General features: G+C 39.3%; 1 protein-coding gene across 3 annotated transcripts in view; it reads left to right on the top strand.

Moving 5' to 3' along the window:
• Nucleotides 1-761: 761 nt before the first annotated feature.
• Nucleotides 762-23551, top strand: part of LOC132545107 (ras-related protein Rab-3-like) — a 73508-nt gene continuing 50718 nt past the window's right edge. For 2 of the 3 annotated variants that reach the window (XM_060208772.1, XM_060208773.1), the window contains exon 1: nucleotides 5902-6279. In XM_060208772.1, the coding sequence (XP_060064755.1) occupies nucleotides 6256-6279 (24 nt within the window). In that variant the 5' untranslated portion in view covers nucleotides 5902-6255. Of the gene's footprint in view, nucleotides 834-5901; nucleotides 6280-23551 lie in introns of those variants that run through there. The other variant, XM_060208774.1, reaches the window with a different exon arrangement.

Here is a 23551-nt window from a genome sequence, read left to right as displayed (position 1 = left end):
TCTAATATTTTGACGTTTTTAATGAAACGGTTATTCAAACTTTGAAATATTACAGTTAACAGAAACTACACATTTTTAAACAAATTTTTAATTTGTTCTTATCACTAACTAGTACAAGGGTTTGGATTTTAAATCCGTAATCAATTAGGCCTATGAGACATGATTGGATTTCAGATGTGACCGCTGGTTATAATAAATAACATTTGATATTATTTAGCCAGTGATATACACCATAGTTTCAGTAATCTGGATTATACTGCCTTCGGATAACAAGTGCGAAAATTCCGGAACATTACTGAAGTAGATGAACGAGAATACTCCCGGCTACGTGCATGTAGAACATATGATTGGCGTTTTAAATTACCTATTATATATAAACTGTTCAGCCAATAACATGGAAGTTCTCTTACTTCACATTATTCGTCAGATTCGATAAGACACATTTAAATTTATCACGGACTGTGCTGTGATATCTTAGTAGTTTTTACTACTTTAACATCACAGTTTTCATCCAAGAGGAGAATCTACAGTTTTTTAAGCATCTGATTCTTTATCACTGCCAAAATACAGGATAAGTATTGTGTTTCAACTACGTTTATGTTAAAATGAAAAAGGGTGTACATTGAAAGTGATAGTTATACATTAGCGCGCGGTAATAATCAATCGTAAATAAAGGCCCGCCCATTTTGCCACGAATGAACATCCGGGGAATCATGAACCGGAAATGATATCTGAAGCAGACAACGACAACAACATCAACGCTTGGTGAGCATCAGTGTATCGACTCACGAAGAAACTCTGTATCCGCCTAAAACAGCCCAGAGACTCTGACGGTAAAACATAACATATATTTCTTAAAGTAGAACGTTGCTTATTTTTGTTGTGTATTGTTTATGTATCACGGACAGCAATAATATCACCGACAAGCGATCAATATAAAATGAAAAAAACTTTCAACCCCCGTACAATCTGCCGACTGTTGCTGTATAAAATATCAGACATATTGCGGATTTAGAATATCTGTTACAGCGCAGGCATCAACATGTTATCCTTTCTACCGATTATCATTTCTCTGTCTTAAGGGGATTGTCACAGTTTAATTAATTTCTGTGTTAGGTTTGTTAACCAGTTATCGTTGTCACAAGCTTTCGCTGAAGTCCCCATGTTTCAGGTGTTGCAAGAAATACTGAGTATTACATATGTTTTCATATGCATTCAACTTATTCTAAAAAAATTCAGTCGCATTATAGCTAGCAAAGCTCATGTCAGAACACAACAGCAACAAATATTCACACATCACTAAGCTTGTCTATTACCGTTATTTACAATATGAGCTTACCATATTGTATTTGTAATTTACATAACTACAGCCTCATCGCTGTTGAAAAAGTCCTACCGTATCACTTTGACTTTTCAGAGGTACAAGTGACTTAACTCAAAATGACATAACTTTATCATCACAAATTAAATATGGTCAATAAGTAATAACAACAGTACAGACAATTGAATTGTGAAATTGTCAAATTTTCGAGGCAATCTGCCCCTTTATCAAGACACAAAAATTACACACTATCAATTTAATGCTGATTGCTGAAGTAACATCTGCTTACTGTAATTAATTAAATTAAATAACATTTTTTAAAGAATTGTTCAAATTATTCCATGGTATTCTTGTGAAAAACCAAAGTTGACTGCCATGGCATGTGAATATTGTGTGATGAAAGAGAGCTGTCAGATACTTAGCTTTTGTACCCAGAAGAGAAGGAAATGCTGACATGAACACATAAGATTGGTTTTCTGCTACCAGTGCAGGGTCTGTCTCTTCTCAACTTGCAATTTCAAGACAAACCTTTGTCACTTAATACTATTTCCTTAAATGGTACATAATCTGCCTTTCTTCAGAAACCTGCTTATGCAAGAGTGAGAGAAAAGTCTTGTTGTAAATAATAAAAACATATTGCTGGGACCTCTTGATAGGCAATGATAAATCTTCATGCAAGTTCTGAGTCTTGCATGTACTCATAGAATTATTGATGGGACTCAAATAATTTCTGGAAATTTTAGATTCAAGGAAACATTGTTTTTAACAGTAAAGTTGAAAAGGACCCATGAAAGTGAATTGTTGGTTTATCACTGGCTAGGTTGTGATGGATTATGTTGTCTTATTTAGAAGACATTGGAGAGCCTAAGAAGAATTCTTAATTTATCCAACCAAACAATAGTAGCAGGTGAATAAAATAAGTGCCCTTATACAGAAAAACCCAGTATACCTTATTGAGCACATTTTCCCTTCTTTATATCTTTGTTTTCTCTGTTGGTGTAACCATTGAACACCAGTCTTCATATAGTCCTGTCTGTTAGTGTTCCCTTGTACACCTGTTCTCATAGGACCTGGCTGTTGGTGTCCCCTTGTACACCTGTTCCCATATGACCCTGACTGTTTGTGTCCCCTTGTACACCTGTTCCCATATGACCCTGACTGTTTATGTTCCCTTGTACACCTGTTCCCATATGACCCTGACTGTTTGTGTCCCCTTGTACACCTTTTCCCATATGACCCTGTTTGTTTGTGTCCAGTTGTTCAACCCTCCTTATATGACCCTGGTTGTTTAAATCCCTTCTTCCTGAGTGAACCTAACCCCAGTACAGCTACACCCACCTCTTACCCAGGTACCTCCTATACCATCCTAACCCAAGTACCTTCTACCTCACCCCAGTACACTTACGCCCACCTCACACCGAGGTACCTCCCATACCACCCTTACCCCAGTACCTTCTACCTCACACCAGTACACCTACACCCACCTCTGACCCATGTACTTCCTATACCATCCTTACCCCAGTACCCACTACCTGACCCCAGTACAGCTACACCCAACTCTCACCTAGGTACCTCCTATACCACCCTGACCCCAGTACCTTCTATCTCACCCCAGTACACCTACACCCACCTCTCACCCAGGTACCTCCTATGCCATCCTTACTCCAGTACCTTCTATCTCACACCAGTACACCTACACCCACCTCTACCCAAGTACCTCCCATACCATCCTAACCCCAGTATCTTCTACCTCACCCCAGTAAACCTACACCCACCTCTCACCCAGGTACCTCCTATACCACCCCTACCCCAGTGCCTTCTACCTAACCCCAGTACACCTACACCCACCTCTTACCCAGGTACCTCCTATACCATCCTTACCCCAGTATCTTCTACCTCACCTCTCACCCAGGTAACTCCTATACCATCCTTAACCCAGTACTCCTACACCCACCTCCCACCCAGGTACTTCCTATACCATCCTAACCCCAGTACCTTCTACCTCACCCAGTACACTTACATCCATCTCTCACCAAAGTACCTCCTATATCATCCTTACCCCAGTACCATCTATCTCACTCCAGTACACCTACACCCACCTCTCACCCAGGTAACTCCTATACCATCCTTAACCCAGTACTCCTACACCCACCTCCCACCCAGGTACTTCCTATACCATCCTAACCCCAGTACCTTCTACCTCACCCAGTACACTTACATCCATCTCTCACCAAAGTACCTCCTATATCATCCTTACCCCAGTACCGTCTATCTCACTCCAGTACACCTACACCCACCTCTCACCCAGGTACTTCCTATACCATCCTTACCCCAGTACCTGCTACCTCACACCAGTACACCTACACCCACCTCTCACCCAGGTACCTCCTATACCATCCTTACCCCAGTACCTTCTACCTCACCCCATTACACCTACATCCACCTCTACACCAGGTACCTCCAATACCATCCTTACTCCAGTACCCTCTATCTCACACCAGTACACCTACACCCTCCTCTACCCCAGGTACCTCCAATACCATCCTAACCCCAGTACCATCTATCTCACCCCAGTACTCCTACACCCACCTCTCACCCAGGTACCTCCTATACCATCCTTACCCCAGTACCTGCTACCTCACACCAGTACAACTACACCCACCTCTCACCCAGGTACTTCCTATACCATCATTACCCCAGTACCTTCTACCTTACACCAGTACAGCTACACCCACCTCTCACCCAGATACCTCCTATACCATCCTTACCCCAGTATCTTCTATCTCACCTCTCACCCAGGTACCTCCTATACCATCCTTACCCCAGTATCTTCTATCTCACCTCTCACCCAGGTACCTCCTATACCATCCTTACCCCAGTATCTTCTACCTCACCTCTCACCCAGGTACCTCCTATACCATCCTTACACCAGTATCTTCTATCTCACCTCTCACCCAGGTACCTCCTATACCATCCTTACCCCAGTATCTTCTACCTCACCTCTCACCCAGATATCTCCTATACCATCCTTACACCAGTATCTTCTACCTCACCTCTCACCCAGGTACCTCCTATACCATCCTTACCCCAGTATCTTCTACCTCACCTCTCACCCAGATACCTCCTATACCATCCTTACACCAGTATCTTCTACCTCACCTCTCACCCAGATACCTCCTATACCATCCTTACCCCAGTATCTTCTACCTCACCTCTCACCCAGATACCTCCTATACCATCCTTACACCAGTATCTTCTACCTCACCTCTCACCCAGGTACCTCCTATACCATCCTTACACCAGTATCTTCTATCTCACCTCTCACCCAGATACCTCCTATACCATCCTTACCCCAGTACTCCTACACCTACCTCCAACCCAGGAACCTCCTATACCATCCTTACACCAGTATCTTCTACCTCACCTCTCACCCAGATACCTCCTATACCATCCTTACACCAGTATCTTCTACCTCACCTCTCACCCAGGTACCTCCTATACCATCCTAACCCCAGTACTCTACACCTACCTCCCACCCAGGTACTTCCTATACCATCCTAACCCCAGTACTCCTACACCCACCTCTCACCCAGGTACCTCCTATACCATCCTTACCCCAGTATCTTCTACCTCACCTCTCACCCAGATACCTCCTATACCATCCTTACACCAGTATGTTCTATCTCACCTCTCACCCAGATACCTCCTATACCATCCTTACCCCAGTACTCCTACACCTACCTCCAACCCAGGAACCTCCTATACCATCCTTACACCAGTATCTTCTACCTCACCTCTCACCCAGATACCTCCTATACCATCCTTACCCCAGTACTCCTACACCTACCTCCAACCCAGGAACCTCCTATACCATCCTTACCCCAGTACTCCTACACCCACCTCCCACCCAGGTACCTCCAATACCATCCTTACCCCAGTATTTTCTACCTCACCCCAGTACCTATTACCTCACCCCAATACTCCTACATCCTGGTAAACCTTTTGGAAGCCTCAGAAATGTTAGGGATATCTATTGTGTGGCATGTTAAAATGACTTGTTCTATTGTGTTTACAAATGTGGGTGTGTGGCACAGGTTTCTTGTTTGTGTGTCTGCAGCTTCTTATTATACTTGATCACTGTCTCATGTTAATGTGTTATTTGACATCTGTGGGTGTGTAATACATACATGTGTGTAGGAATTTATTAATCAGAATTGTGTAGCAGTCCACATACACTAGATATACTTCATCAGATCGAGGCATTATGCTATTGATTTCCCAGAGCCCTGCATCTCAAATGAGTTGCATTTTTATCTGTATTTTGTGAAATTTGTTGTAAAAACAGTCTTGGTTAATGATGTAGATTTGTTATTAAAATGCATTTATGAGCAAATAAAAGTACTAGTGTCAGTAATGAAACTCAGTAAAGCTATTTGACATGAGATTATTGGTCAGAAAAACGCTGACAAATGTTTGTGGGTTGTGAGCATGTCTGACTGGTAGGGGCACTAACAAGGCAATGGGATCAGTCCTCTGGCTGCAGATGCTGGTAGTCTCATTATCGGGTTTGCTGGCTGTTTGTTTGACACAAACGTAATTGTTGATAGTCCATTGACTGGATGTTGTGTGTGCGGTTATTACTGTGGAACCATTGTGCTATGTTAATGTAAAGCACTGGAGTGTGACCTACCAGTACAAGACTGACAGGTGTAAACACCTTTAGACTTACTATTATCTCAGTGGAAACAACTAGCCACCACTAAATCATTCATTTATCATCTGATATTTGAGGACATTTGAATATTGGTGAAGTCATAACCAACCTTGAGTGATATTTGCTTGTTTATATTTCCACACGAGGTGGTTGAGCTTCTGAGATCAGAAGTGAAAGGGAGGCTGAACAGCATTATTTACCTGTATCATTACTGGAGGGAATGAGGCAGGACGGAGCCCTACAGGTAGAAATTATAAACCTATTTGTTAAATATACCTGTACACAAATCATAGTGTCATTGGCTTTGTGGTGAATACTGACACTGGTGGTGATAGTTGTGTGTCTATCCGGTATCTATATCTTCAATTGTGGGTGTATATGTAGTTGTGTCTGTTAAGAATCAGTAAATACATTTGTGGGAAAAGCTTCATGTCTGTCCGTCCATGTTTCTGTCCAACTGCAAATACAATTTTGATGCAGATGTGTGTCAGTTCAATGTCTGTTACTACACAGTTGAAACTGTGTCAGTCCAACATCTGTTACTACACAGTTGAAACGGTGTCAGTCCAATGTCTGTTACTACCTAGTTGAAACTGTGCATGTTTCCAGTGTCTGTTACTACACAGTTGAAACTGCATTAATCCAGTGTCTGTTACTACACAGTTGAAACTGTGTCAGTCCAACATCTGTTACTACACAGTTGAAACTCTCTCAGTACACTGTCTGTTACTACACAGTTGAAACTGTGCATCAGTCCAGAGTCTGTTACTACACAGTTGAAACTGTGTCAGTCCAATGTCTGTTATTACGCAGTTGAAACTGTGCATCAGTCCATTGTCTGTTACTACACAGTTGAAACTGTCAGTCCAATGTCTCTTACTGTACAGTTGAAACTGTGTCAGTCCAATGTCTTTCACTACATGGTTGAAACTGTGTCAGTCAAACATCTGTTACTACACAGTTGAAACTGTGTCAGTCCAATGTCTGTCACTACACAGTTGAAACTGTGTCAGTTCAACATCTGTTGCTAAACAGTTGAAACTGTGTCAGTCCAATGTCTGTTACTACAAAGTTGAAACTGTGCTTGTTTCCAGTGTGTGTTACTACACTGTTGAAACTGCATTAGTCCAGTGTCTGTAACTACACAGCTGAAACTGTGTCTGTCCAGAGTCTGTTACCACACAGTTGAAACTGTGTCAGTCTAATGTCTGTTACTACACAGTTGAAACTCTGCTTGTTTCCAGTGTCTGTTACTACAAAGTTGAAACTGTGTCAGTCCAATGTCTGTTACTACACAGTTGAAACTAGGCATCAGTCCAATGTCTGTTACTACAAAGTTGAATCTGTGTGTCTGTCCAATGTCTTTCTCTTCACAGTTGAAACTGTGCATCAGTCCAATGTCTGTTACTACACAGCTAAAACTGTGGCAGTCCAATGTCTGTTACTACAAAGTTGAAACTGTGTCAGTCAAGTGTCTGTTACTACATAGTTGAAACTGTGTCAGTTCCACATCTGTTACTACACAGCTGAAACTGTGTCAGTCCAATGTCTGTTACTACACAGTTGAGACTGTATGTCAGTCCAGGGTCTGTTACTACACAGTTGAGACTGTATGTCAGTCCAGTATCTGTTACTACACAGTTGAGACTGTATGTCATTCCATTGTCAGTTACTACACAGTTGAAACAAAGATAAAACAGCTAATTAATTCATTGTGTGGCAACCACACATATGTCCTATTTTTTTCACAATATCTCTATTTGTCAGTGAAATTTTTCTTTTGAACTAAACAAAAGATATCATTTCAAATAAACTTAAATCCATAATACTGTTGGAGAAAAACAACTTCAATGGAAAATCCACATCAAAGGATCGTAATTCATGATAATCGATCTTACACATACAATTGCATACCAGCCAACTTTCCTGATTCACATGGAAGTTTACCGATTTTCACTCCCTGTCACTGTCTCCCAATTGTATGGAAAAAATTGGGGTAATATCCCTATTTTAGAGATTCTGTTAGGTATGTGTAAGTAAACTTACTATATTTGCCAAAAAGGAAAATAATAATAATAATCATAGTTTATAAAAATGTCACATATTGATTGACAGCAAAATGCCAGTCACAATTTTAAAATATACAGGTAAAAGTGATCAATACCCAGCCATAATTGTTTGACTTATGAGACACTAAAATTCTTAAAATTTATGATAGTCAAGGAATATATTTTAAAATGAATCCATTTTTACACTGGAACTTAAGACAACACATATTGTTGTAGATATCAAACGTGAATAACATCCTTCACATATCTATACATGGTAATTTACAATTACTGAATAATATTTCCATTCGTATACTAGGGCAAAGAGGTTTAAACAATCATATCTGGGTTTATTACTGTGAATAACAAAAGTCGAAATGTTCATCACATATAATTGTAACTTATAATCTCTACTCAAAATAAACCCATTTTTACACTGGTTGCTATGAAGTAAGAATATTATATACATATTGATGTTGATATCAAACGTGAAATTTCTTCCTTGATATATACTGTAATGTACAATTACTGGTTAATATTTCCATAAGTACACTGGGACAAAGAAGTTAGACTATCTTTTCTCACTGGGACAAAGAAATTCATTTCAGGGTTTATTTCTGTAAATAGGAATGAAATGTGCAACATCACATATGATAGTGTAAATTACAATTACTAAGTCATTGTACCATTCAGACTCCTGGGACTAAGAATATATCAGAGTATAATACTTTGAATGTCAGTGATAGGGGTTTCCATCACACATATATATGTACTTCTTTAAATTACAATTATTGATTAATTCTACCATTTCATCATATCAATGTATATCACTTAGAATGTCAGAAGCAGAAGTGTCATATATACTAATGTAACTAACAGTTACTGATCAATAATTAAGTTTCGTCCATGTTATAGAAGCTATCAATAACATAACATTCTCTGAACAGATAGTTTCTAAAGTCATCATATAAATTGCATTCTATTAGAAAATGTTTTCACCCTCGACTTTATGCTGGTCACATCTAGCACAAAGTCTGTTCATTAGTTGAAAGGGCGGTCTGGTGTATCGTCCTGTCTCAATGGCCAGGGGAAGTGAGTCTGCACGAAAAAGGGGCAAGGTTACTACTGTGATGTCTAGGTATGTCCATTCAGACGAAACCTTCGACAATGACGTCATTCTTGAACTGTCTTCATGTATGAAGCTTGCTTCTGTTCACATTATTATATCATATAGCTGAACTTGCCATTCGCAACTATTTTTAGGTCGCCTGAGCCGAAGGCTCATGGTGACCTATTGCCATCATGATTTGTCTGTCGTCGTGCGTTGTTAACTTTTCACATATTCGACTTCTTCTCATCATGTTTGATATTTAGGGTCCTTATGTCCAGGTCTACAAAGTTTGCGAATGAAAAAAAATTGGGTCAAAAACGGCCCCACTATGGGGCGCTAAAAAGGGTTAAAAATTCAACTTTGACCGATTTCAACCAAATTTTGTAGAAAGCATCCCTTAGTGAAGGACCTATGAAATTATGTTGAAAAAAGTGATTATGTCCTCTTTGGGGCCCATAAGGGGTGTAAAAGGGGCCATATGTAAAAACCTTTAAATGACTTCTTCTCAAGAACCATTGGATGGATATTGACCAAACTTGGCACAAAGCATCCCCATGGAAAGCCGCTTCAAGTTTGCGAAGAAAAAGGGTGTGGCCCCAATATGGGCCCCATGAGAGGTGAAAAGGGGGTAAAATTAGGTAAATCTTTAAAAATCTTCTCATGAACCAACGGTCAGATTAAATTCATATTTGATATACAGGGTCCTTATGGCCAGGTCTACAAAGTTTGCGAATGAAAAAAAAATTGGGTCAAAAATGGCCCCACGAGGGGGCGCTCAAAAGGGTAAAAAATTCAACTTTGACCGATTTCAGCCAAATTTGGTAGAAAGCATCTCTTAGTGAAGGACGTATGAAATTATGTTGAAAAAAGTGACTATGTCCCCTTTGGGGCCTGTAAGGGGTGTAAAAGGGGCCATATGTAAAAAACTTCATTAAATGACTTCTTCTCAAGAACCAGTAGATGGATTTTGGCACAAAGCATCCCCATGGGAAGCCGCTTCAAGTTTGCGAAGAAAAAGGGTGTGGCCCCAATAGGGGCCCCAGGAGGGGGAAAAAGGGGAAACTTGATATGAATGTTCTACACAAGGTCCTGGCAAGTGTTTTAACTTTTTGGGGCGATTCAAAATCCAAGATGGCCACCCTGGCCTCTGTTTGGCTAAGACATTATGGACTTCCTCTGAAGAACCATTTGGTGGGTCATGTTCAAACTTGGTACAGATGTTTTACACATGGTCCTGCACAAGTGTTGTTACATTTTTGCAACATTTTAAAATCCCCAGATTATTGACATATATTCCTCAGGTGACTGTTAAGGCCCCTTGTTTAATGATAATTTTGGTAAGAATTCTTTGACTACAAATTTTGATGAAAGGTTTAAATTTGATATGAAGTGATCTGTCTGTATGGTCACACAGACTTTGTACTGAAGTATTCCTCCTCGTCGTTCAGATGACCACTCCATTGTTTTACTCTGCAACCAACAATCTTTCAGCCTATAGGTTTTCAGATAGTTTCACACATGAGACATTCTATTTATATAGACACAGATAGTTTCACACATGAGACACATTCTATTTATATAGACACAGATAGTTTCACACATGAGACACATTCTATTTATATAGACACAGATAGTTTCACACATGAGACATTCTATTTATATAGACACAGATAGTTTCACACATGAGACATTCTATTTATATAGACACAGATAGTTTCACACATGAGACACATTCTATTTATATAGACACAGATAGTTTCACACATGAGACATTCTATTTATATAGACACAGATAGTTTCACACATGAGACATTCTATTTATATAGACACAGATAGTTTCACGCATGAGACATTCTATTTATATAGACACAGATAGTTTCACACATGAGACACATTCTATTTATATAGACACATGGTTTCACACATGAGACATTCTATTTATATAGACACAGATAGTTTCACACATGAGACACATTCTATTTATATAGACACAGATAGTTTCACACATGAGACACATTCTATTTATATAGACACAGATAGTTTCACACATGAGACACATTCTATTTATATAGACACAGATAGTTTCACACCTGAGACACATTCTTTTTATATAGACACATGGTTTCACACATGAGACATTCTATTTATATAGACACAGATAGTTTCACACATGAGACACATTCTATTTATATAGACACAGATAGTTTCACACATGAGACACATTCTATTTATATAGACACATGGTTTCACACATGAGACATTCTATTTATATAGACACAGATAGTTTCACACATGAGACACATTCTATTTATATAGACACAGATAGTTTCACACATGAGACATTCTATTTATATAGACACAGATAGTTTCACACATGAGACACATTCTATTTATATAGACACAGATAGTTTCACACATGAGACACATTCTATTTATATAGACACAGATAGTTTCACACATGAGACATTCTATTTATATAGACACAGATAGTTTCACACATGAGACACATTCTATTTATATAGACACAGATAGTTTCACACATGAGACATTCTATTTATATAGACACAGATAGTTTCACACATGAGACATTCTATTTATATAGACACAGATAGTTTCACACATGAGACACATTCTATTTATATAGACACAGATAGCTTCACACATGAGACACATTGTATTTATATAGACACAGATAGTTTCACACATGAGACATTCTATTTATATAGACACATATTTTCACACATGAGACACATTCTATTTATATAGACACAGATAGTTTCACACATGAGACACATTCTATTTATATAGACACAGATAGTTTCACACATGAGACACATTCTATTTATATAGACACAGATAGTTTCACACCTGAGACACATTCTTTTTATATAGACACATGGTTTCACACATGAGACATTCTATTTATATAGACACAGATAGTTTCACACATGAGACACATTCTTTTTATATAGACACATGGTTTCACACATGAGACATTCTATTTATATAGACACAGATAGTTTCACACCTGAGACACATTCTTTTGATATAGACACATGGTTTCACACATGAGACATTCTATTTATATAGACACAGATAGTTTCACACATGAGACACATTCTTTTTATATAGACACATGGTTTCACACATGAGACATTCTATTTATATAGACACAGATAGTTTCACACATGAGACACATTCTATTTATATAGACACAGATAGTTTCACACATGAGACACATTCTATTTATATAGACACAGATAGTTTCACACATGAGACACATTCTATTTATATAGACACAGATAGTTTCACACCTGAGACACATTCTTTTTATATAGACACATGGTTTCACACATGAGACATTCTATTTATATAGACACAGATAGTTTCACACATGAGACACATTCTTTTTATATAGACACATGGTTTCACACATGAGACATTCTATTTATATAGACACAGATAGTTTCACACCTGAGACACATTCTTTTGATATAGACACATGGTTTCACACATGAGACACATTCTATTTATATAGACACAGATAGTTTCACACATGAGACACATTCTATTTATATAGACACAGATAGTTTCACACATGAGACACATTCTATTTATATAGACACAGATAGTTTCACACATGAGACACATTCTATTTATATAGACACAGATAGTTTCACACATGAGACACATTCTATTTATATAGACACACATTCACACATATTCTATTATATAGACACAGATAGTTTCACACATGAGACATTCTATTTATATAGACACAGAGAGTTTAACACATGAGACACATTCTATTTATATAGACACAGATAGTTTCACACATGAGACACATTCTATTTATATAGACACAGATAGTTTCACACATGAGACATTCTATTTATATAGACACAGATAGTTTCACACATGAGACATTCTATTTATATAGACACAGATAGTTTCACACATGAGACATTCTATTTATATAGACACAGATAGTTTCACACATGAGACATTCTATTTATATAGACACAGATAGTTTCACACATGAGACATTCTATTTATATAGACACAGATAGTTTCACACATGAGACACATTCTATTTATATAGACACAGATAGTTTCACATATGAGACACATTGTATTTATATAGACATGACGGCCGCCTCATATCACCTCTAGTAGTGACATTGGAGGTGTATTTTCCAACTCTTAGGTAGAAATGACATGCTTTGTTTCGCATTGTACTTATAACCAAATGCATCTTCTTTCCCCATATAGCAGTGCCGACCATAAGTATTGTTCCAAACTTGAGTTATAGAGACGCGTAAAAAAACATTGTAGTTCATACCACCAGATGAAATAAATTTTCCTATTTTTACACTCCTAGTATTCCTCTAGCTGACATAGATTTTTCTGCATTTTGCATTTCCAAATGCTCATCTTACCATATTCCTAAGTATTTATACAAATGGTTTAAATATCACACAAACCACAGTTGAAAACGACATCCGTTTTCTGGATGGAAGCTTCCTAAAATGATAGATTGGATTTACTGATAGTTTCCAGTCCATACACCATTTAGATACAACATTAAGCATTAAGTGCATATTTACCGTAAATTTTCGCGTATAGTGCACACTTTTTCAAGCTAAAACTGTCATGTCAAAAAGGGGGTGCACATTATACGCAGGAACATGCCATTCTTGGGGTTATCATTCCCGACTTCTTGTCCGCCATATTGGATTACCTCCCTTCACATAGTTATATGTAAAAGTCGTCGGTCATATATGATAGTTTGGAGATAAAAACAACAGCAACAAAAAAAGTAAAATAAAATAAATTTCTGTTTTAATCATCGGCCATTCACACTAGCATTACGGTGAATCTAATTTTTTTTTCTTTTCTCGTCGTTCGAAAAGTGACGGTCTTACTATTGGTCGGGGCTATAGAAGTGTCTGAATTTCTGCCTCATTTTGATGATGTATCTGTGGAATTCAATGAGTCCGGAAATTTTTGTGCGATTGTCGTTCTGTTCATAAATCAATCAGCCCATCCCACTGATGCCCAAAGTTGGTGACCCCATGACCTCTCTTGATCTGCATGGCCCGCATGCGCAGTTCTATTGTACTGGCAGCAATGCCAGCATCTCGGTGATCGCATACAAAGTTGAACAGCTCTCTCTCCATCTCTGGATGTTTCGCTGTTGCACCGATGTCAGCCCTTCTGGTCAGTGGTTTGATATTTCACTTTGGAGTGTCGAAGTGGCGACCGGTGGCACGAAACTCAAGTCTCTCTGTGTAGTCCATGGCGTTCGCTGTTTCCCCATGTCGAAGTCGGTGTAAACAATCTATAACTAAGTACCTTTGGATACCGCGGTAGGTACAGATATGGGGACAAGGTATGATTGAAACTTTTCAGACAGTTAAAACAGCATCGTTTTCTGAGCAATAGTACACGTTCAGCTGAAGCCATGTGTCATCTCCTCATACTCGACGTGTTTGTTACCTGTTAAGAACCGTTAATTATCCAATTAGCCAAGCCTTTCATGCTTGTTAAGTCAGGTACCTGCGTGAATTTGTTTATATAAGGTAATTAAATATGTTAGGGTCATGATGATTGTGGTTTCCTCATTATAAATGGATCAAACCACAACTGTTTCATCACGGTACCAGTAATCAATTAATCTTTCTGTAGAAAATCTTTTTTTTTTTTAATCTGACCCCAAAAAAGTACCTGCGCACTATACCCGAGTGCGCACTATACCGGCAAATTTACGGTAATGAGGCTGCTCTGACCTGATTTGCTGATTTCTTTAATCACTCTCATATGCTGCTTTCCATGTGATTTCTTTTGAAGGACTGCTAGGATTTTAATGAAATTTGATTGGTACACTTTTTACACCACAGCCCGAAAGGGTGTGGGGTATTGCGATCATGCACGGCGTCTGTCTGTCCGTCTGTCCATCTGTCCACAATTGCATTCCGCTTATTATCTTTAAAACTACATCACCGGTCATCACCATTTTCACTGGGGATGTTGGACCTATGGACCTACACAACCCTATTGTTTTCGTCACTGTGGCAGTTATTGGCGCCATATTGAATTTGCATTCTGCTCATTATCTCAAGAACGACAACACCGGTGGTCACCATTTTTACTGAGGATGTTGGACCTATGGACCTACACAACCCTATTGTTTTTCGTCGTCGCCGGATATCCAATATGGCAGTTACGGCCGCCATCTTGAATTTGCATTCCACTCATTATCTAAAGAATGACATCACCAGTGACTACCATTTTCACTGAGGATGTTGGGCCTATGGACCTACATAAGCCTATTGTTTTTCGTTGTCGCTCGATATCCAATATGGCGGTTACGGCCACCATCTTGAATTTGCATTCCGCTCATTAACTCCAGAATGACATTACAGGCGATCACCATTTTCGCTGGGCATGTTGGGCCTATGGACCTACATAACCTTATTGTTTTTCGTCGTCGCCCGATATCCAATATGGCGGTTACGGCCACCATCTTGAATTTGCAATCCGCTCATTATCTCAAGAATGACATCACCAGCAATCACCATTTTCGCCGGGCATGTTGGGCCTATGGACCTACACAGCCTATTGAGGTTCTTCACAATCTCAGCCCTTCACCCAACTTTATAATAAGGCTGTGGGGTATTGCCCGCATTTGTGGAGCTATTTTTACCTTCATCCCTAGCCCAAGTTCAAGTAACTGTAAATTCTATGCATATTTAATGAGCCTGCTGTGACCTGATTGGCTGATTTTTTTAATCATTCTGTGGGAAACCTTTCTGCACATTAATTTATGAAGGAATGATAAGATCCTAAACTTTGTAGACTTATTACCGTAATTCCTTGTTCAGTTTTGATTATATGCAAATTCTGCGTATATTTCTTGTCTAGTTTTCCATGTAGCTCACTTTAAATATATATACTAAAAGGATAAAGAAATGCAGGGTGAACTTTAAACCAGAAATTAAGTATGATATCGGGCTTCATTTAAAACGAAATTTTGTACACTTACAGATAAATTAAAGCTTAAAAATTTCCAAAGTCTGTATTTTGCATCTGACAATTGGTTTAGAGGTACTAATGATTAAATTGAATGGACCCATAGGATTTTGAAATTGAAATTGAACTGAGTCATCAATATCTTGTGTGTCTGCCATTTGCTGTGGTCACTGCCCTTATTCTTCTGGTCATAGAGTTCATGAGAGCGTTAATCTGTCTTATGGGGATGTTGTCCCACTCTTCAATCAGAGCTCTGGTTAACTGCTCTCGAGTAGCAGGGGGTGGCTGGCATTTTGAACCTGTCTATCCAACTGGTCCCAAAGATGTTCGATCGGGGACAAATCAGGGCTATATGGCGGCCAATCTAGTGGTTGAATGTTGTTGTTGGCCAGAAAGACTTGGCAAATCCTTGCTACGTGGGGCCTAGCATTATCCTGCTGGAGGGTTAGATTATGCTGCTGTAAGAAAGGGATAACATGGGGTCAGAGGATCTCATCTCTATACTTAGCTGCTGTTAAATTGCCATCAATAACAACCAATTGTGATTTTAACCTGTGTGAGATTCCTCCCCACACCATTACTGAACCGCCCCCAAACCTATCCCTCTCTACAACGCAAGTGTCCGTAAAACGTTTGGCACGACGTCGGTAGACACGTTGACGGCCGTCAGATCAATAAAGACAGAATCGAGACTCGTCCGTGAAGAAAACTTGTCTCCACTGCCTCAGTGGAAACCGTCGTGGAGCATGTTCAGCGACCCAGGCCATATGACATTAACGTCATGCAGGGGTAAGGTGTGGACCTACGTGGGGGCGACGTGCTTTTACACCAACTTCTCGTAATCGATTCGTTACAGTTTTTGAACTTGATTTCCACAAACATTAAGTACACTCTCAAAGGCAGTAAGGCGCCGATTACGCACATGAGAGACGACAATATAGCGATCCTGACGTTACGCGCGGACGTCCTGACCTAGGTCGATCGGCCAATCGCCCAGTTTCCCGAAGACGTCTTACAAGACGTTCTATGGTGGAAACATTAACACCAAAGTGCCTAGCAACCTGATTTTGCAGCTGTCCTTGCATCAGCATCTGAATGGCCTGACCCCTCTGAACTTCTGTGAGTTGTGCCATTCTTAAAACGAATCAAATTCTCAATTAATTTTAGGGAAGCAGTTGGTCTGTATAAAGACTAACGAAGAGTGACTTGACTAACGCTGCATGAGACTAGAACAACACGGTACACAAGATTCTTGTTTTTTCCTTCATCCATTTACCAGAGCTATGCACTGTGCCGTGACTAAATTTTCGATACATGACAAGGTGTAATATGACCTAATTACTCAATCCACAAAGTTTCACTTTATTTGGAGAATGCGTTTTCAAAATATCGCAATAAATATTACCCTGCGTTTCTTTATCCTTTCAGTACATATTTTTAGCCCACCATCTATTCAAATAGATGGTGGGTTATTCAAATCACTCTGTGTCCGTGGTCCGTGGTCCGTCCGTCCGTCCGTAAACAATTCTTGTTACCGCTATTTCTGGAAAAGTACTGGATGGATCTTTCTCAAATTTCATATGCAGGTTCCCCTTGGTCCCTAGTTGTGCATTGTACCTTTTTCGAACTGATCCACATTCAAGATGGCCGACAGGTGGCCATCTTGGATTTTGGAAGTAAAAGTTTGTTACCGCTATTTCTGGAAAAGTACTGGATTGATCTTTCTCAAATTTCATATGCAGTTTCCCCTTGGTCCCTAGTTGTGCATTGTACCTTTTTTGGACTGATTCGAATTCAAGATGGCAGACAGTTGGCCATCTTGGATTTTGGAAGTAAAAGTTTGTTACCGCTATTTCTGACAAAGTACTAGATGGATCTTCCTCAAATTTCATATGCAGTTTCCCCTTGGTCCCTAGTTGTGCATTGTACCTTTTTTGGACTGATTCGAATTCAAGATGGCCGACAGACAGCCATCTTGGATTTTGGAAGTAAAAGTTTATTACTGCTATTTCTTGGAAAGTACTGGATGGATCTTTCTCAAATTTCATATGCAGTTTCCCCTTGGTCCCTAGTTGTGCATTGTACCTTTTTTGGAATGATTCAAATTCAAGATAGCAGGCAGGTCGCCATCTTGGATTTTGAATGTAAAAGTTTGTTACTGCTATTTCTTGGAAAGTACTGGATGGATCTTTCTCAAATTTCATATGCAGGTTCCCTTTGGTTCCAAGTTGTGCATTATACCTTTTTGGACTGATCCGAAATCAAGATGGCTGACAGGCAGCCATCTTGGATTTTGAGAGTAAAATCTTGTTACTGCTATATCTGAGGAAGTCCAGGATGGATCCTTCTGATATTTCATAGATATTGGTTTCCCTTGGTCCCTAGTTGTGCATTGTACCTTTTTTGGACTGATTTGAAATCAAGTTGGCCCAGAGGCAGCCATCTTGGATGTTGACAGTAATACAGCACAAGCATATTGTCCATTATCCACCTGTAACTGACTGCTATCTAATAATACTTTGGGATCTTTTTCAAATGATATTTGCTAATAGGTGCTTAATAAAAATATCTTGTGCCATCATTGAGTACATTCAATGAAGACCAGTTCATGAACATTTACAACACCTGTAACAAACAAAAAAAAATCTTCAAGAACTGAAAACAGATCCTCAAATGGTGGGCGCCAAGATCCCTCTGGGATCTCTTGTTAAAATTAACATCGGCGAGTTTTTTTGATGTCCTTGTTAAGATTTAAATGAATCAATCAAGTCCAGCTGTTCATATGGAACATACATGCAATCCACAACAGACTTACCAGTTGGAGAAACATATGTCTTTGAAAGATCGTTAAATTAGCCATTCAACATGCAAAAATTTATATCAGTTATAAAGCTTATAAACAGATCTTCAGGATGGCTTTAGGATACATGGATGAATGATCGGGGCACACAGAATCTAAACCCTCTCCTGTGTATAGTTGATCTGTTGTTACCAATCCATTTGTACCTGGGAACTTCTAACACTAGTACACCAACACCTCCAGAACCTCAGACAGCTCTCCAGTGTATAGTTGATCAGTTGTTACCAATCCATTTATACCTGGGAACTTCTAAAACTTCATTATTTCTTGAAAAATTTCACATACTGCTAAGATCTCACATTATCAATACCTCATCACGAAAATCTGAATTGTCCATTGATGTGAGGGACCACCCTCGACAGTTCCATATACCAAGCTGCAGGTGGTCCTATTGGGTGGAAAGTGTTTACAGTATCATTGTGTATGAGGGGACTTCTGACAAATTTGAACTTTTTTCCTTTGCGATTACTTTTAAAACTGTTTTGACTGTTGCCTGGAAATTCTTTGTTTCATGTGGCACATCATTGCAAATCCTATTACCATTATAAAGACAGCTGTCTCTCTATGTGTGATATTTTTGTACCAATACACAACAATCCTATTACCATTATAAAGACAGCTGTCTCTCTATGTGTGATATTTTTGTACCAATACACAACAATCCTATTACCAGTATAAAGACAGCTGTCTCTCTGTATGATGTTTTTGTACCAATACATAACAATCCTATTACCAGTATAAAGACAGCTGTCTCTCTGAATGATGTTTTTGTACCAATCCACAACAATCCTATTACCAGTATAAAGACAACTGTCTCTCTGTATGATGTTTTTGTACCAATACACAACAATCATATTACCAATATAAAGACATCTGTCTCTGTGTGATGTTTTTGTACCAATACACAACAATCCTATTACCATTATAAAGACAGCTGTCTCTCTATGTGTGATATTTCTGTACCAATACACAACAATCATATTACCAATATAAAGACATCTGTCTCTGTGTGTGTGTGATGTTTTTGTACCAATCCACAACAATCCTATTACCAGTATAAAGACAACTGTCTCTCTGTATGATGTTTTTGTACCAATACACAACAATCATATTACCAATATAAAGACATCTGTCTCTCTGTATGATGTTTTTGTACCAATCCACAACAATCCTGTTACCAGTATAAAGACAACTGTCTCTCTATGATGTTTTTTTACCAATACACAACAATCCTATTACCAGTATAAAGACAGCTGTCTCTGTGTGTGATGTTTTTGTACCAATACACAACAATCATATTACCAATATAAAGACATCTGTCTCTGTGTGTGTGATGTTTTTGTACCAATTCACAACAATCCTATTACCAGTATAAAGACAACTGTCTCTCTGTATGATGTTTTTGTACAAATACACAACAATCCTATTACTAGTATAAAGACATCTGTCTCTGTGTGTGTGATGTTTTTGTACCAATCCACAACAATCCTATTACCAGTATAAAGACAACTGTCTCTCTGTATGATGTTTTTGTACAAATACACAACAATCCTATTACCAGTATAAAGACATCTGTCTCTGTGTGTGTGATGTTTTTGTACCAATCCACAACAATCCTATTACCAGTATAAAGACAACTGTCTCTCTGTATGATGTTTTTGTACAAATACACAACAATCCTATTACCAGTATAAAGACATCTGTCTCTGTGTGTGTGATGTTTTTGTACCAATCCACAACAATCCTATTACCAGTATAAAGACAACTGTCTCTCTGTGTGATGTTTTTGTACCAATACACAACAACTCTATTACCAGTATAAAGACATCTGTCTCTCTGTGTGATGTTTTTGTACCATTACACAGCATTGCTTTTGGTATCTATTATGTGATATGTATAAAACTTGAAAGCACCTGCTGTTATCCATTTAGTAAAATGATTTTGTTAGTTCTGCAATCTATTGATCCATGAGGATCAGTACAAGCTTACATCTTGTCCCAGGATAAATACATGTATTAATGCCTATAAAATTCTGAAGCCAAAGGAATATTTACTACAGTCTAAGGAACAACCTGAAACATACCCGGGCACTTTACAGATAAAGGGTTTAAGGAACCACATCTAGACACAGCAATATTAAAATCCTTATTTCCATGGAAACAAGTCGACTTTGGGGCACAATCAATATCCTGCTTGCTACAACTTGTGTCCCACTCTGGAGCTGTGATCAGCTACATTGTTGTATTCCTCTGCTCTCAGACACCATAGACAGTGTTACAATAAGTAAGATTATGCTTAGGGTTAAAAGCTTTTGACAAGTCTTGGGTATTGCCTTGATGACACTGTTAGTGTATGTTGACTTCATGACACGGTGAGTGTATGTTGTCTCCATGACACTGACTGTATGTTGTCTCCATGACACTGTGACTATATTGTCTCCATGACACTGACTGTATGTTGTCTCCATGACACTGTGACTGTATGTTGCCTTCATGACACTGTGATTGTATGTTGTCTTCATGACACTGACTGTATGTTGTCTTCATGGCACTGTGACTGTATGTTGTCTTCATGACACTGTGATTGTATGTTGTCTCCATGACACTGTGACTGTATGTTGTCTCCGTGACACTGTGATTGTATGTTGTCTTCATGGCATTGTGACTGTATGTTGTCTTCATGACACTGTGACTGTATATTGTCTTCATGACACTGTGATTGTATGTTGTCTTCAAAACAGTGTGACTGTGTTGCCACCCTAAAAGTATGATTGTGTTGTCTTAATAAGAGTGTGACTGTATGTTGTTTTCATAACAGTGTGACTGTGTTGTCTTCATAAGAGTGTCACTGTGTTTGTCTTCATCAGACTGTGTTGTCTTTGTAAGATCATGACTTTGTGATGTTGTCATGACAGTGTGTCAGGTGATGTTTAGGTGACATTATGACATTGATGTCTTGGTGTTAGTGTGACTTTGATGTCTAAGTTATTGTGTGAGAATGTTATCTTGATGACACTGTGATATCTTAGTGATAATGTGACCGTGGTGTCTTGGTGACAGTGTGACATTGTTGCCTTAGTGATAGTTAGACGTAGATGTCATGTTGATAGTTTGACTATCTTGGTGAGTGAGAGTGTTGTCTTGGTAACAGTATGACTATGATTTTTGGTGACAAAGTGACTGTGTGATGTCTTGGTGACGGAGTGACTGTGTGATGTCATGGTGACGGAGTGACTGTGTGATGTCTTGGTGACGGAGTGACTGTGTGATGTCTTGGTGATGGAGTGACTGTGTTTGTGATGTCTTGGTGACGAAGTGACTGTGTGATGTCTTTGTGACGAAGTGACTGTGTGATGTCTTGGTGACGGAGTGACTGTGTGATGTCTTGGTGACGGAGTGACTGTGTGATGTCTTGGTGATTGAGTGACTGTGTGATGTCTTGGTGACAGAGTGACTGGTGATGTCTTGGTGACAGAGTTACTGTGTGATGTCTTGGTGATGGAGTGACTGTGTGATGTCTTGGTGACGGAGTGACTGTGTGTTGTCTTGGTGATGGAGTGACTGTGTGATGTCTTGGTGACGAAGTGACTGTGTGATGTCTTTGTGACGAAGTGACTGTGTGATGTCTTGGTGACGGAGTGACTGTGTGATGTCTTGGTGACGGAGTGACTGTGTGATGTCTTGGTGACGGAGTGACTGTGTGATGTCTTGTGACGGAGTGACTGTGTTGTCTTGGTGACTGAGTGACTGTGTGTTGTCTTGGTGACGGAGTGACTGTGTGATGTCTTGGTGACGGAGTGACTGTGTGTTGTCTTGGTGACGGAGTGACTGTGTGATGTCTTGGTGACGGAGTGACTGTGTGATGTCTTGGTGATGGAGTGACTGTGTGATGTCTTGGTGACGGAGTGACTGTGTGATGTCTTGGTGACGGAGTGACTGTGTGATGTTTTTAGTGATAGAGTGACTGTGTTGTCTTGGTGACATAGTGACTGTGTGATGTCTTGGTGACAGAGTGACTGTGTGATGTCTTGGTGATTGAGTGACTGTGTGATGTCTCGGTGACGGAGTGACTGTGTGATGTCTTGATGAGTGACTGTGTGATGTCTTGGTGACTTAGTGACTGTGTGTTGTCTTGGTGTCGGAGTGACTGTGTGATGTCTTGGTGACGGAGTGACTGTGATGTCTTGGTGATGAAGTGACTGTGTGTTGTCTTCGTGACGAAGTGACTGTGTGATGTCTTGGTGACGGAGTGACTGTGATGTCTTGGTGATGAAGTGACTGTGTGTTGTCTTAGTGACATAGTGACTGGTGATGTCTTGGTGACAGAGTGACTGTGTGATGTCTTGGTGACGGAGTGACTGTGTGATGTCTTGGTGACGGAGTGACTGTGTGATGTCTTGGTGACGGAGTGACTGTGTGTTGTCTTGGTGACGGAGTGACTGTGTGATGTCTTGGTGACTGTGAGT

The sequence above is a fragment of the Ylistrum balloti genome, unplaced genomic scaffold, assembly GCF_031769215.1.
Source record: "Ylistrum balloti isolate Yb309-2 unplaced genomic scaffold, AGI_CSIRO_Ybal_v1 Utg369828, whole genome shotgun sequence".
In the NCBI taxonomy this organism is placed as follows: domain Eukaryota; kingdom Metazoa; phylum Mollusca; class Bivalvia; order Pectinida; family Pectinidae; genus Ylistrum; species Ylistrum balloti.
The sequence above is the reverse complement of the archived record's forward strand: the minus strand, read 5'-3'. Positions and strand labels throughout refer to the sequence as shown.